At 32.3% G+C, this 17,136-nt stretch overlaps 3 protein-coding genes and 1 pseudogene across 3 annotated transcripts; 3 read left to right on the forward strand and 1 right to left on the reverse strand.

The window, feature by feature from the left end:
• On the forward strand, positions 819-3,813 carry LOC18605375 (endoglucanase 8). Its single transcript, XM_018117479.1, has 7 exons — positions 819-1,092; positions 1,434-1,841; positions 1,940-2,032; positions 2,114-2,311; positions 2,402-2,507; positions 2,879-3,042; positions 3,329-3,813. The coding sequence occupies exons 1-7, from the start codon at positions 877-879 to the stop codon at positions 3,665-3,667; spliced, it is 1,524 nt and encodes a 507-aa protein (XP_017972968.1). The 5' UTR covers positions 819-876; the 3' UTR covers positions 3,668-3,813.
• On the reverse strand, positions 7,205-8,317 carry LOC18605376 (21 kDa protein). The gene has a single exon (XM_007038356.2). The coding sequence runs from the start codon at positions 8,172-8,174 to the stop codon at positions 7,569-7,571; it is 606 nt and encodes a 201-aa protein (XP_007038418.2). The 5' UTR covers positions 8,175-8,317; the 3' UTR covers positions 7,205-7,568.
• LOC18605378 lies at positions 10,905-13,001 on the forward strand (annotated as a pseudogene).
• LOC18605379 (21 kDa protein) lies at positions 15,582-16,393 on the forward strand. The gene has a single exon (XM_018117570.1). It carries the CDS (start codon positions 15,639-15,641, stop codon positions 16,266-16,268), a length of 630 nt encoding a protein of 209 aa, XP_017973059.1. The 5' UTR covers positions 15,582-15,638; the 3' UTR covers positions 16,269-16,393.

Raw genomic sequence — 17,136 nt, forward strand, 5'->3', positions numbered from 1 at the left:
CCCCCCCCCCCCCTTGGTTTTGCAGATAGCCCTTAAAAAGTCGGGTTGTCTTTTTTTTTTTGTTATTTCATTTATTTTTTATTATTTTGTTTCATTATAATTTAACATTATTTATTTATTTATTTGTTTTAGGTGTCTACAGATACAACAGAAAAGAATGAAACAAGAGCATCTCAAACTTGATTCCCCCATATATTAATGCCAACACATCATGGAATAATTACTGTCTGGCCATACAGCAAAAGATAGCTTTTTAGAAGAGAACCAATTAAAAATGTAAAAAAAAAAAAGAAAATATGGAAAAATGACAACACACATATCCAAAGGGTCATGGATGAGCTGTACATTTTCTATAGATTAATTAATTTCCCTAATACCTTGCCTTGATGTGGTTATACGTTCTAATTGCAAATCATTATCTTTTATCTCTCCTGTATTTGCTCTTAACTCATCTAATTATTATACTATTTAATACTATTTTGCTAACTACGCATAACCAGGGTACATTAATGGTATCCAGCTAGCAAATTTATAAAGATAAACTTTGTCAAAGTAAAAAAATTAAGAGCATGCACTAAGGCATTTAGCCTATGTTTGTTTTGAAAGTATAACGCAAGAAAAGTAATTATTGTGGACGTTAATTTCCTTAATTTCCATCCCAAAACCAATAAATTAGACAATTAATGCTTGAGGTATCAGACAATTCATTTTATAATTGGGGATCAAAACCCTCATTTGATGTGTTGTGCAGTCAAATTTTTTCTAGCTCTTTCTAGGACTATATAGTTCAGTAGAAGTTCAATTTATTGCTTGATCAGAATATCGCATAGAGAGTCAAAGAATTGGGTTCAGACTGATTTCAGAGAGAATAGAGCAATGGCCAGCGGCGAACGTAACAGTATGATCACTCTACTAACGTTGTTATTGTTATTAGGGATGGCGATGCTTGACAGAGTTGCTTCACAGAACTATGGCGATGCATTGTCCAAGTGCATTTTATTCTTCGAAGGGCAGAGGTCAGGAAAGCTTCCACCTAACCAAAGAATGAATTGGAGAAAGGACTCTGCTCTTCGTGATGGTTTTGACATTGGTGTAAGTCTCTAATTTCTACGCCATTATTTATTGTATAGCTATTGGTGGATTCTGATTTAGCATAGCATATAATGCAATCTGGTACAAGAACCTTAAAAAGTATGCACAAACCGATGTGATGCATAAAGAAAAGTATACCAATCGCGTGGAATAGGTACAAATTAAATTTTTTGAATTTGTAATGTGCTTTTGAAAAAATGAATTGAAAACAAGTTCTGTATGGACTAATCTTTTAGGATTCATGAATGTTAAATAAAATTCTACAATAAAACTAATTCATACTTTTATGATATTTTTTATTTTGATATTGAACGAAATTAAAAATGTGATTTGATTTTCAGATGAATCTAGTAGGTGGCTATTACGATGCCGGTGACAACGTGAAATTTAATTTTCCAATGGCATTCTCAACAACAATGCTAGCATGGAGCGTAATCGAATTTGGCCAATTTATGGGCTCAGACCTGCAATATGCACTGGATTCCATTCGTTGGGGCACAGACTACTTGCTCGAGGCCACGAAGTTCCCTGGCAAAGTCACGGCCGCCGTTGGTGATCCTAACGCTGATCATAATTGCTGGCAAAGGCCCGAAGACATGGACACTCCAAGAACCAGTTACGTGGTTAATCAAACCCACCCTGGCTCTGAAGTATCAGCCGAGACTGCAGCTGCACTTGCGGCATCTTCCTTGGTCTTCGAGTCCGCTGACAAGAAATACTCTATAGTACTTGTCAATAGGGCAAAGCAGGTAAAATCATGAGGCTGAATATTTTCTTCTTTCGTTCTTTTATTCTTTTCAACCTTTTTTGGTCAATAACTTTACTGCTTTTTTTATGTGCGGGTTAGGTCTTTGACTTCGCGGATATGTTTCGGGGGAACTATAAAGACAGTGTTGGCCAAGGAGTGTGTCCATTCTATTGTGATTACGATGGCTATGTGGTACGAAGGCAATCGAGAAATTTAAGAAAGGTTAATCGGGAGATTCATTCTCGCTTCTAATACCAACTATTCTCTTTACAGGACGAACTGATATGGGGAGCAGCATGGTTGTTTAAGGTGACAAACGAACAGAAGTACTGGGACTATCTTCAAAGGAACATTCCACGTCTGCCGAAGAAAGTCACGACGCTTGTAGATGGTCAGTTACAAGCTAGTGCTAGCTTTGCTGAATTTGGATGGGATGCAAAGTACGCCGGTATAAATGTTCTTGTTTCCGGGGTAATAATCTAATTTTCTTTTCATTTTGATTTTTAAAAAACCATTCTTCTTATACCACAATCTAGACTTTTGTTTTGATTGTTTTTGCAGTTGGTAATGAACTCCAACAATTCAAATCCCTATGTTCTCCAAGCGGGGAAATTTGTGTGCACTCTGTTGCCAGAATCGCCTTCCAAATCTGTTTCATACTCTCCAGGTAGCCTGCCATGGGCTTATAATTTACATCACCAAATCTTGCTGGCTGTAACTAATAACTTATTGAACTTACAAAACCTATAGGCTCTTATGTTGATTTGGAAGAAAAGGAGGCTAACGTTGAAGTTTGAATCCATTTTTATAAACCAGACTACCTACATATTACGATCATATTTCCTAGAAACTTTTTACTGATCCTCAAATTCTTTTCAACAAATTGCAGTCTGGTTCTAGACTAACACTAATTTCTAATGCTGGTGTTGAGCAGCCTTTCTTTTATTTTGTTTCAATATTAATTGTCGGTTTAGAATTTAGTTTTGGCCTTACTGATACCTGGCTAATGGGTCATGACTTCCAAATGAGAAATGGTAGGTGGGCTTTTGTTCAAACCTGGTGGAAGCAACATGCAGCACGCCACATCTTTGTCCTTTCTTCTGGTTGTTTACGCTCAATATCTGAAAAAACACAATGGAGCAGTTCCTTGTGGTAATGTTAATGCGGAACCATCTAGGCTCGAGCAAATTGCAAAAGGCCAGGTATGTTCACATGAATCTTAGGTTCTTTAGAATTCTACATATTTATACTTCTCATTTAAATCCAAAAAACAATTCCATCATTCCCATGAATGTCAGTTTATTTATGTTAGTCTGACAGCCGGACTCTTCAAATTTGCTCAAAGACATCTATATATGAGTAGGCTTTATTTTAAAAATAGGCCTCAGATATGAAGTCTGAAGTCTGAACAGGATGCTGCCCCTCCAATTAAGCATTAGAATGTTGGTTTAGTCCAATATGGTGGAAGCTTACAATTAACTGATGCAGGTGGATTATATACTGGGAAAGAACCCACTGAGTATGTCATACATGGTGGGATTTGGCCAGAAGTTTCCTCAGAGAATACATCATCGGGCTGCTTCTCTACCATCCATTGGTAATCATCCAGAGCACATCAAATGCAAGGATGGAACCCCTTACTTCCAAACCAAAAATCCAAATCCTAACTTGCTTACAGGAGCTATCGTTGGAGGACCAGATGAGAAGGATCAGTTTCCTGATAACCGGATGAATGCTCCACAATCAGAGCCAACTACCTACATTAATGCGCCTTTTGTTGGGGTCCTGGCCTATTTCAAAGCATTTCCAAACCCCCAAGCTATATAGTTTTATAGTTTGCATAAAAAAACTGAAGATAACGGAGCCAACCACGTGATTATGCATCTCTTGTTAGGGTCCTGGCCCACTTGAAAGCATTCCTATCACTTGGAGCTTTATTATTTTCAATAAAACATGAGCTAGTTTATTGTTTATCGGTCAAAAGACTTATTCAGTTTTTAATTTTATCCAATATAATTCTTATATTTAAAATCGAAGCAATTTAATTATTTAATTTTAAAAGTTTTTTCAATTTAGTCTCTCTTTTTAACGGTATCTAATTTTGTTAGTAAAAAAGATGACGTTAACGCTGACGTAACACATTTTGATGACGTGGCAATTCCCCGTAGCATTAAAATGATGACATAATAATGCTGATATGGCATTAACATGTGACAATTGAACAAAATTGAGATTTTCAAAGATTAAATTGAAAAAAAATAAATAAATATAAATATTTAATTAAATTATTGATTTACTTATTAATAAACAAAATATTTAAGTGTAAAAGATTTATGGTGTTAAAAAATATATATAAATATTTTCTTGATTATTTGATTCTATAATATGTATATTAATTTATCTTTTTTATAAAAATTAAGTTTGAATTCTCCTTCTATAAAAAAATTTAAAAAAATTTTATACTTAAAGTTAAATTTAGATGAATAACTTGCGTTATGTTATAATGAAATAATATAAAATGACTAAATAAATTCTTTTTTCTTCTATTTATAATAATATAAAAATTTAAAATTTATTTAACTTAGTTTTTAACTTAAGCTGAACTCAAATTAGTAAAATAGGTTGATTTAGTTACAACTTTAACAATTTATAAATACTCATTCTTTTGAAATTATTCAACTCTTATCCAATTTACCTATTATTTAAATTTACTCAAAGTTTCTTATAAAACAATTTTATTTAAATTCAAATGCCACAATCAAATTTTTCTAAATTTAAATTTAAATTATTAATTTGAATCTAAAAAAAATTATTAATAAAATAAAATGGTAAAAATATTTATAGTTATATTTAACTTTATCAACTATAAATGCAGTCTTTAATTTAGAAACTTTCATCTTAAAAAATATAACTTGAGATATTAAACAAAATAAAAACATAAAAAATAAATAAAAAATTAAAAAGTGAAGCTCAGGTTCTATGGTTGTAATAAGAGATTTGCCATGTCCAAATCAAGTAAGTTAGAACGAGGAATTATTTTTATAATGATTGCTAATTCAATATCTTCATTCTTCATTTTTTTAAAAGAAAAACTAAATTAACCTATCTTGCTAATTTAAGTTCACTTTAAGTTAAAAACTAAGTTAAATAAATTTTAAATTTTTATACTATTATAAATAGAAGAAAAAAGAATTTATTTAGTATTTTATAATGTTTTATTATAATATAATGCAAGTTATTCATCTAAATTTGACTTTAAGTATGAAATTTTTTCAAATTTTTTTTTATAAAAAGAGAATTCAAACTTAATTTTTGTAAAAAGGATAAATTAATGTACATATTTTAGAATCAAATAATTAAATAAGAAAATAGTTATATATATTTTTTAACATCATAAATCTTTTACATTTAAATATTTGACTTATTAATAAGTATATCAATAATCTACTTAAATATTTATATATTTTTTTTAAAAAATTCAATTTAGTCCTTCAATATCTTAATTTTGTTCAATTTAATCCATGTACTATATGTTTTTGTTCAATTTATTTCATATGACGTGATAAAATTTTTTATTTTGAAAATTTTTTTAATATGTCATGTGGCACTAACATGTCAGCATGTCAATACCTATCAATATTATCACATCATCATTTTAGTGCCACGTGACATTACTTTATCATCATTTGGTGCCACGTGACATGTCACGTCATCATCTCAATACCATATCATCAAAATGTGTCATGTCAATACTCACGTCATTATTTTTAAAGATAAAATTGGATGTCATTACAAGAGAGATTAAATTGAAAAAAAATTTATAATTAAAAGATTAAATTATTTTAAGTTTAAATATAAAAATTAAATTGAATAAAATTGAAAAGTTAAGAGACGAAATAGGCTTTTTGACCATTGTTTATTAGTGGTTAATCTCTATGTTTCATAAAAAGACATTTGTTGTACACTTTCCAGGTTGCCTGCCCGGCCCAGGATTTACAATTAGAGCCCACTAAGGACGGCCTTTTCCTGGGCATGGATTTGTGCTGCGCTAAGGGTTGATTTAGATAGGCCATGAAAAAAAGAATATTGAATTTTTTTTCTCAAAAGAAACAAAAAAAAAAAGTCGCTATCCGCTGGACCCAGTTAGGTACGATGGCGGAGTTGGCCAACAACGGCTAGGGCCCAGACTAGGAAGTGGAATGAGTGGTTGTCCGACAAAATGTATAGCATACAATCAGGATAAGACCGAAACAAAGTCCTCCGGAAACACAATGAGTAAAAACCACGTCCACGTGTACAGCGATAAACGTTATAGCCGTTAACAACATTAGACTACTTTTTCCCTCAGTGGATTTAAACTAAACATAGAACGTAAAAAGCTCCCCACTTAATCGACACATGCACCACTTCAGCGTTTCTTTTTTATCCAACTGTTTTGTCTTGTCAATCAGGAATAGGCATGTGTTGACGGAAATTTCTTAACAGTTTACCTTCTTTCCCTCTCTTTCTTATTCTTGTTCTGCCCTTTCTGTTCCATACATATTATTTTTGGATTGGGTTAGTAAATGTTTATAAGTATTTAATAAAATTAATTAAAATTAAGAAGAGATAATTTTTTAATTATAATTTTTTTTTAAATATCATCTCAATTAGTGTCTATATATATATATATATATAAATTTTACTGTATAAGGTACTCGTTATTTTTTAAATACTCGAATCCAAACTTGATAATTTGATAAGGTATTCGGACTTTATAAATAATCTATTAAATTTTGAAATTGTCATTCAAACATGTAATTGAATATCTTAAATACTATTCATTAAATATATTATTAAAATAAATTTAAAATCAATTTTTATGTATATTATTAATAAAAATTAAATTAATAAATTATAATTAATTCATAAAAAAATTACAGTTTAAATTCATATTTAAAACAATTAATGAACTTTATAAGAAATTTATAAATAAAAATAATATATAATTAAAATTTAATATTAATATAATCTAATTCGGATATTGAGTACTCTAAAACCATTATCTAAATCCTATCCAAACCCGTGATTAATAATAATTTTACTACTTGAATTTGATTATGGAGTATCCTAATCTTAATCTATTTGAGTGATGCAAGGTACTTGATTATAAAGTAACCATAGACATTCCTAAATATACACGAATAACAATTCCCAAATTTTTGAAAAAAATACATTATTTAGCTTATACCCTAATATACTAATATTGCTAATGTTCGCAATGATTATGGAAATTTGAATATTTAATCTTAACTTGTAAATCAAAATTTATTAAGTTACTAGAATGCTTTTGGAAATTGGACAAAATAAGAAAAGAAATACACAAAACAGAGGAATCGCTTCAAATCAATATTCTAACTAAAATCTCTACTACAAGAGAGGCTTCATCAATTGTAATTAATCTTCGACGAGGATACAATATGATTCTACACAAAGCAATGTAAGTAAAACAATCTGTAAAGACGGCACAGTATAAATCTCAAAGACTCCGACACTAGTATCTTAAAGAGGCGCCACATAAATTTTACCATGTGACAACATGATCACATATATCCGTATAACAACAAGCCATGCCCTACCTCAGAGCCACATCTAGGCTTGCATATATTACATTTAATCATGGCACACGTAGTTTCTAAATTCAATTAATATAGTATACATGCCTACCCCTGTTCTTGGTTAAGGCTAGCTAACCATGAAGAGAAGCATAGTTGTTGATCAAAGCTAAGGCATTGCTTGTCAAATGAGCGATTCTCAGAATCTTGGTTCTCACAGCCGTCTTCACATTCCCGTTCATGTTATTCCCTTGAAACCCATCGCTGCAGGTGCTCTCGTCTGTCAGAGCAGCGCTAACCCAAGTCTGTACATCGTTTATCATCAGTCCAAAATTGGAGCCTTTGATCTGACCCATCTCGCTTATTGACTTTCTGAGCTCATCTATGCTGTCGCTCAGTTCCTCCACACAGTCTTGCATGGCTTCCGCCTCTCTTGGCTTCAATCCATGGCTTTTGGAAAGCGTTACCATCATGGCGGAGGTTGATTCGGCGGTTGAAAGGGTCACATTGAGGGCTGCATGGGCCAAGAGCTGAGGGCTTGTTTGGATCAAGCTAGCGTGGGTTGAGAGAGTCTCAAAACAAAGTTTTGGGTAAGTCGTTGAACTACAACAGGTTCTGATGAACTCAGCGCTGGACTGTGGGGCAATTTGCCTACCAGCTGAACTAAAATTTATGTAAGAACTAATGGCAAGAAGAATGAGAAGGAATTTAAAAGAATGACTACAGAAGGTGCCTTCCATATCTCTAATGTTTTTTCTTTCCTAAAGACTAAGAAGAGCTATTGGAATATGATGAATATGGGAAGGGAGACGCCTCCAATTTATAGGGGAAAAAAGATACCCATGTGGGTTAGTCTTGCATACCTGGTATAATTGGTGGAGTAAATGGGAAGGGAGACGCCTCCAATTTATAGGGGAAAAAAGATACCAATGTGGGTTAGTCTTGCATTCCTGATATAATTGGCGGAGTAAATCGATAGGGGTCCATAAGGGACATTTCCGGAACCAAATAATATGGCTTATAATCCGTGATTAGAGAGAATTGGAGGCAAAATTGTGCTCAACTACTAAACGTATCCAAATTTTATTACAATTAAAATATGTTTCACCAGTGATCTGATATGACCCTTTACTGTCTTGTAGCTAAACATAAAAAAAAAAGTTACTGTTTGCACGGTTTTGCAATTGTTGAGTCTTGACTCTTCTCAATCCTAACTGTTGAAGATATTATTTTGCAGACCTCAGAAAAAAATATGCACAAAGTACGTTGTTAGCACCACCAACTTGAATGTTTCTAGCATAATTGTATGTGGCCCAATTTTCCTTGTCAAATGGCAAATCAAGTGGGAGCAAATAACAACGTGTGGTCACAAGCAAACCAAAATAAAATGGTGAGAAAAAGTCTGAATCAGAGTATTTGGAATCGAAGGATCAAAACAGCTTACCTTCAATGCATTTGTGTGGGGCCTTAAAAACGAACGAAAGAGGCTTCAAGGCTTCAGCCGCCGGGATCACACGCACCCATTCGGCCATTTGGTCAGATGAGTTGCCTATCGTTATCCTTGTGCGACACCTGCAAGTCGGCTACATGCAGAGAGAATTAGAAAAGCTGTTGCCCATAGTTATCAAGACTATTACCATGGCAGTCTGATTGGTTTAGCTTTCTCTTTCCGTTGCAGTTTACTAGTTTTCAAGATTAGCATCACCTTGGTCAAAAGGATTTCCCAGTTTTCTTGGATTGTTTGAATTAGAAAATCTTTGTCTACTCGACAATTACGGAGCAGGGTTAGATTTAGAAATCGGACGTTGATTGAAAGTTAAATCTAGACGGTCATTCAAGAACATTTGTTGTTGTAGAAAATACTGAGTCTACCTTCCACCATTAAAGGTCATTTTCTGTATGGCTTGATTTTTGAACGTTACAGATATTCCATAAAAAAAAAAAAAAACTTCTTTCCATTTCGTAAAAAATTTTTAAACTGTTCATTTATTATTAGTTAATTTTACATCGAATGCTTCTTATGATATGATATCAAACCATCCCATAGTATGAACTAAAACAGAGCATGAAGATAACATGTGAAAAACGTCCTCAAAGCATCACCAGCTTTTCGTAATTTCAATAGCGACTTAGCATCACGGGTTTGACAGACAATATGGCCCGCCAAAAAGGCTGGGACATTCTACTGTTTGAGTTGAAATTAGAAATAAGTAATAAACATTGTGGTAAAAAGAAAACTTAAGTGGTGTGTACAAATGTAGTAGCAGATATTTTTCCGGAGAAAGGCCCACTGCAAAGCTTGCCAAACATTATTTCCTTCACATTCACTATTATCATCTTAGCTTGAATATTTAATTGTGCAAGTCATGCGTGGTGGGCTCATTAAACTAAACAAGGATATTATTGTACTTTAAAGAAGATTGACGTCTAGCTAGATGTGGATGTCTAAGTTACAAAGTTTTTCTTCTTAATGTCCTTAATCATGGACGCCCTTCTTTTTGCATATATCCTCTCAGGAGAGTGGATGTAATTTTGCAGCTGTGTTAATTTACAAATTGCAGGCAACCCAAGAGTCAAGCAGATCCTTGATTTATAAGAGGGTCATTCATTGTGCCCTGGCTTCAAATAATACCATCCTCTTTCTTTTGCTTGTTTTGCTTTACCCATTTCTTCTTTGCTTGATCATTTCTTTATATTAGTTGTCATGAATCATTATTCTCTATTTTCCATACAAATACTTGCATTGGAGATAGTCACTCTCTCTTGATGAATCTCACCTCACGTGCAAAAGTGGCTTATTTAAGTGTATAGTATGACTTTTTCTTTATAGCAGTTTAGATAAGAACTTATTATACAGTTCAGGGACAGCAGGGGATGGTTAACGGCCAGCTCTTCCAGTGCACGAGTCTTTTTCTTTCTCGGAAAAACATTTTTTTATCATATCTTCCGTATTTCAAAACATGTGAATCACCCCTATGGTCCTATCCTCTCTCTTTATTTCCTCGAAGAGTGGATTTCATTTTTGCAATTCAATAATTGACGGAGGTCGCCCCTGTTTGCCCCTGCCGATTGCAGCCGGTTTTCTGCACTTAACTCCTCGATATTAGGACCACTGTCTCTCCATTCTATCCACATCGATTGAAGGAATTGAGCTTTTATATTTCAATTGAATTTTTTATTTTTTTTAAGCTATCCTATTTACAATTGGTCAAAAAATCTTTTCAATTTTTATATTTTTTAATTTTATTCAATTTAGTCCATATACTCAAAATCAAAACAATTTAATCTATTAATTTTAGAAATTACATCAATTTAATCTTTTCTCCTATCGATATTTAATTTTACCGTTAAAAGATGATATTAACGCTAACATCAACGATGACATTAGTACTCACATGTCACATTTTGATGACGTGATATGTCACATGGCATGCAAGCAATGATGTGGTAATGTCATGTGGTATTATACGATGACGTGGTAATGTTGATGTGTTAGTGCCATGTGATAGATTAAAAAAATTTACAAAAAAATTTCTACCACGTCATAGGGATTAAATTGAACAAAAATATATAGTACAAGAATTAAATTAAATTAAATTGAGATGTTAAGATGCTAAATTGAAAAAATTATTTAAAAAATATAAATCTTTAAATAAATTATTGATATGCTTATTAAGAAGTTAAATATTTAAGTGTAAAAGATTTATGATGTTAAAATATATATAAATATTTTCTTACTTGATTATTTAATTTTAAAATATGTAAATTAATTTATATTTTTTACAAAAATTAAGTTTGAATACTCCTTCTATAAACAAAATTTTGAAAAAATTTTCATACCTGAAGTTAAATTTAGATGAATAATTTATATTACATTAACATAAAATAATATAAAATGACTAAATAAATTCTTTTTTCTTCTATTTATAATAGTATAAAAATTTGAAATTTATTTAACTTAGTTTTTAACTTTACTTGAGCTAAAGTTAAATTAGCAAAATATGTTGATTTAGTTTGTTCTTTTAAAAAAAAATGAAGAACAGAGATATGAAGTTAGAGATAATTATAAAAATAATTCTTTGTTTTGACTTGTTTAATTTAAACATGACAAACCTCTTATTACAAACATAGAATCTAAGCTCCGCCCTTTCAATTTTTTTATTTATTTTTTATGTTTTTATTTTGTTTAATATTTCAAGTTATATTTTTTAAGTTAAAATTTCTTATATTAAAGATTGCATTTATGGTTGATAAAGTTAAATATAACTGTAAATATTTGTACTATTTTATTTTATTAATAAATTTTTTATAAATTCAAATTAATAATTTAACTTTAAATTTAGCAGAATTTGATTGTAGTATTTGAATTTAAATAATTATGCTTTATAAGAAATTTGAGTAAATTTAAATAAAAGGTAAACTAGGTAAGAGTTGAATAATTGTAAAAGAATGTGTATTTGTAAATTGTGAAAATTGTAACTAAATCAACATATTTTGCTAATTTGAGTAAATTTAAATAAAAGGTAAATTGGGTAAGAGTTGAATAATTTCAAAAGAATGTGAAAGTTGTAACTAAATCAACATATTTAGTCATTTTATATTATTTTATTTTAACATAATGCAAGTTATTCATTTAAATTTGACTTTAGGTATGAGATTTTTTCTAAATTTTTTTATAGAAGGAGAATTCAAACTTAATTTTTGTAAAAAAGATAAATTAATTTACATATTCTGAAATCAAATAATCAAGTAAAAAATATTTATATATATATTTTTTAACACTATAAATCTTTTACACTTAGATATTTGGTTTATTAATAAGCATATTAACAATCTACTTAAAGATTTGTACTTTTCAAAAAAATTTTAATTTAGTCCCTCAACATATCAATTTTTAAAATTAAGAGACTAAATTACTTCAATTTTGAATTTAAAGATTAAATTGAACAAAATTAAAGAGTATAGGGGCTGAAGGGATCTTTGGATCATTTCCAATTCCATGCCCTTACAGTTACATCCACTATCACCCTCACATTCATCTGCATTACATATCCTTCCACGGCTACTAGGCTAGAACCCCAATCGAGATCCAATGTTGATTTTGTTAAAACTTCCTCTAAGGTAACAATGTACCCGGAGATATGTTACAAGACCCTCTTAGCTTATGCTAGCACCATCCAGACTAGCCCGAGGGAACTTGCCAATGCTGCTTTGTCCGTGAGCCTGAACGGTGCGCAATAAACTTCAAACCTGGCTTTAAAGTTGTCCAAAGAGCCTGGAGAAGCTATTGCCGTTGCGGATTGTTTGGAAACCATGAGAGACTCTGTAGATGAGCTCCACCAATCAAATGCAGCAATGAAGGATCTACAGGGCCCTGACTTTGAGATGAAAATGAGGAATATACAGACTTGGGTTAGTGCTGCTTTGATCAATGAGGATACTTGCATGGATGGGATTGGAGGGAAAGCAATGAATGGCAAAATCAAAGACACTATTTGGAGTAATATTGCCGAGTCGCCCAATTAACCAGCAATGCATTGGCCTTCATCAATGAACTCTCTTATTAGGAATAGAATCTTATTAGCGTCCTTTTTCTTTTCTTTCATGGAATTAGACTCCAAACTAAGGGGAAAACAAGTGTACGTGTATACGTGTGTTACGTGAAAGAAAGTGTGTACCGATATTACTTCCGTTTAAATTAAAAAAAATTTCATTTCATCAAAATTACTAGTCATGTAAATTGAAATTATTAATATATAATATTTATTTCAAAAATTCTATATCAATTTGTAAATATATCTTTCTCAAGGAAGAAAGTTGTTTATAATGATCCATGTCATTTAATTTTCATGATTAAATATGTTTGTGCCATGTTAGTATTAATATTATCATTGAAATAGGAATTCTATGAACTTGACGTTGCTTGACGGATGACTGTTCACATTCTTGCTCTACGCATAAGCACATGTATAATGGACTTCAAATGTGTGTTGGCAGTTCAGAAATATATTTGCAAAGCTTAAATTTATTCTTGACTTATATACTGGAGCCTACAGTTTTCACTTTTCAGTCAGTTAAGCAGCCTTTTCATTTAGCTGCTGTATTGGCTTATGCAAAAAAGTATAGATTTTTTTCTTGTCGGCTGCTCTGTTTCGTTGATTCTGTGACAGAGCCTTCCCTGCTTTCTTATTTGAATAGACAAGATCTTTATCCAAGGAAATAACCCCAAGTGTCAAGAGACCAACCTTGGATTCTTTAGAATAGATCTTAACCATTAATAAACATGGGTGTCTTTTCGCCGCTAATGATTTTGGCGCGATCCTTTTGTAAGATCTTTACTTTCAAATGCCCTGGTCACGATAACGTGTCATGAAAGTCTATTTATTATAATTAGTAAGAGATTTGAAATGATATATGAAGTTTGAGACAAAAAAATTACCTTAAAGAAAAATAAACATGTGTAAGAGGGAAGTGTTGTTAGTCTGTCACATTAATAAAAATAGAAAAGATATGAAGGGTCTAATCCAACTTTTCAACCGTTTTATTGTGTGGCCCAAAATTTTCAATAGTTTAATTTTGCAGGGAATTAGGTTTGAGAAATTGATTCTCCTTGATTTTGCGACAGATAGATGATCAAAATTAATAAATTGATGGGGGAGTGACTTGAAAATCACAAAAAGCTTAGCAGACACGTCTTGATCTTTGTAATATGAGGCCATCAGCCAATTTATTCTTAATCACATATACTTTCTGTCATCTCAAGCTTTTGTTGTCCATCAACTTAAGCTACCATTGCTCTCTAATTTCTCTCTCAATCGTCCATGTCGGCATCAACCTTCAAAAGAGGCGTAAAACAACTGATTAGCTTCATCAAACAATGAAGGAATTTGTATTGCTTGGGGCATGACCTCCCCTCACTTGTATCTCCCACCAAATACGCCATTGGTTCTGCACCTTTTCACGCATCCTTTAATCCAAGGACATGTGAAATCTCCGTACGATATTCAAGGAGCTTGACTTTGTTAAGGGTCTGACTCTGATCGTCCAACGTAACGACGCCCTTCAATTTCATATGGTTCGGGCACATGGCTTGCCTACGCCTTAGACATGCAAAATTAATCCACGTCTAGTTTAAGGAGATGTTAATTAGTTATTAATAATGTGTAAAATATAGATCTTAACAAAACCTTTTGACTAATGAGAATCTTTTAATAAAAACTTCATCGATTTACAAATATTTTAAAATACCATGTTACCATTAGGATAAAAATTTATATTTGTTAGGTAAGGAGTATAAAGAGAAAAAATCTTAAAGTCTTTCAAAACACTTTAAAATGACACTTTGGTCACTCTAATTTTAAAAATAATGTTTTGATTCCTTGATTGTCAATAGTTAAAAAAAATTATATCCAATACTATATAAATATTTTAAGACACAAATGTCCTCTTAAAAAAAATTTGCTTATATTTCTTTCCAAAACTTAATAAAATTCACTTTAATATTTAATAAAATTCAATATTTGATAAAAAAGAAAAAAACTTAAAACTTAATAAAATTCTAAAACAGGATTTATGAATGAACAAATTTATGAATTTTATTAAGTTTTGGAAAGAATATGAACAGATTGTTTAAGAGGATATTTTTGTAGCATTAGCTCTAATTCTTTTTAACAGTTGATTAACGGTATTAATAGTCAAAGGATCGAAAACATTATTTTGAAACAAACAAGACAAAATATCCTTTTAAAATGTTTTGAAAAACCTTTTTGAATTTTATCCAATGTGCACAAGCCTCGTGTTACCATGGACACATCCTAAGTGAGAACATATTTATCTTTCAAAAAAAAGGGAGAACATATTCTTTTGCCTTTTTTTTTTTTTTCCTTCTTCTGCTGAACATGTGTAGAATATGTTAATGAACTGCGTGCAGGTAGCTGAATGCTGTTTGATTATTTGCATTGGACAGATCGAATAGTGTTTCGAACCAACCTCAGCTGACTTAGCCTGTAAGTGTGCTCTGCAAGATCTCTAATTTGCAAATTAATACTGGATCATTGATCATCATTTCGAATTAAAACAATAATAATTGAAAGAAAAAAAAAAACAATTACCCATCTGAGCGTTGACTATAAAGCTTGAATTAGCGATCCTATATAACTGCAACCTCGTAAGTACAACAAAAACAAAGAAGAAGGAAGAAGAAAATGGAAGCTGCTAAGAGTTTGAGAAGTTGTTCTTTACATTTTTTCCATATCTTCATATTTTCGTTTGCCATTCTCTTTCTCATGTCAAGCATTCCAACCGTCTCAGCCAAAACCAGCAACAGTTCTTGTATCAAAACCTACAAAAGTTACATCAAAACAGCCTGCAAATCGGCCACATATCAGAAAGATTGCTATAAATCACTCTCCCCGTACGCATCCACCATTAAAACCGATCCAGAGAAACTCTACAAGGTTACATTATACATCACTATAAGAGCTGCTCGTGAAACTTCCTCCTCCATATCATCGTTGTGGAGACTCAAGGACTTAACTCCTACTGAACGAGGGATCATCCGTGATTGCGCTGAAACCGTAAGCGATGCCATCGACGAGCTCAAGCAATCCTTGACGGTGATGACCAATTTGCGAAGCAGCTCAGATCGTAGGTCTGAAATGGAAAATGTAAGGAGCTGGGTTAGCGCCGCGTTAACAGATCAAAGCACATGCACGGATCAGTTTGATGGCCAGACAGTGAGCAATGCAGTGAATAAGAATATCAAGAAGACCGTGTTAAATCTGGCCAGGATGACAAGCAATTGTTTGGCTCTTGTCGATGCTGTCAATTACTAGCTGAAGTATTATGCCAATGAGTAACTTTTGCACTAAGCGTTCGAACAGTTGTTTGAAATTAATTTTATCTCTACTTTGGTTACATGCATCAATATTGTGAATAAAAAGTCATACCGTTACTCTTTCCTGGCAGTCAGCCTATCCAACATTTTCTTGCAGTTCGATTTTTTTTTTTTTTTTTGAAAGACAATTAGTGATTTCATTGCTGATAATAGTTCACAAAAAACTACCATTTTGTGGTATAGTAGAGCAGACAGCACATACAGGACATGAAGCTCCCTGTCATGGCTTGTCCTGCGTGAGAAAAGAGAAAGCAAAGAAAAACTGATCAGGTTCCATAGGGGATCAAGCTACCTACCGAAATATTAACAAGCTCCCTATCAAGACCAAAAAAACACTCCAAGGAGCATGATAGCATCATCCCCCTACAACTGGATCCCACTTCTCTGTACATTTCAGCAAAAATGACAACCTATAGCATCCTATAAATCATTAACCCCTTCGCCCAAGTTGAAGCACCAGCATCCTACGCACTTGCAAAACAGATTACACCTCATCGATCATGCAGAAACCTGCGGTTTGATTTTGATACAAGATGAAATGTATTGCCGAATGACTAAACAGAAGAAAGAGTTTCCAAGTCTATTCATTAATGACGGGTACTAGGCTTCATCACGTGAACCTGGTTTTCACCATTATTTTTCAAATACGATCACCGCCCTCTCCTTTAGCTCCCATGTGCCAATAACATTTTTCTTCTTCAAGAACAAGAAGGATCAGTCTGTTGCGAGTACACTAAGATTCCATTTGCTAATTAATAAATATAATGGTTCCAGATTTCTAAACTTAAATTACACATACTCCCCAA

This window comes from Theobroma cacao, chromosome 3 (genome assembly GCF_000208745.1).
Source record: "Theobroma cacao cultivar B97-61/B2 chromosome 3, Criollo_cocoa_genome_V2, whole genome shotgun sequence".
Lineage (NCBI taxonomy): Eukaryota > Viridiplantae > Streptophyta > Magnoliopsida > Malvales > Malvaceae > Theobroma > Theobroma cacao.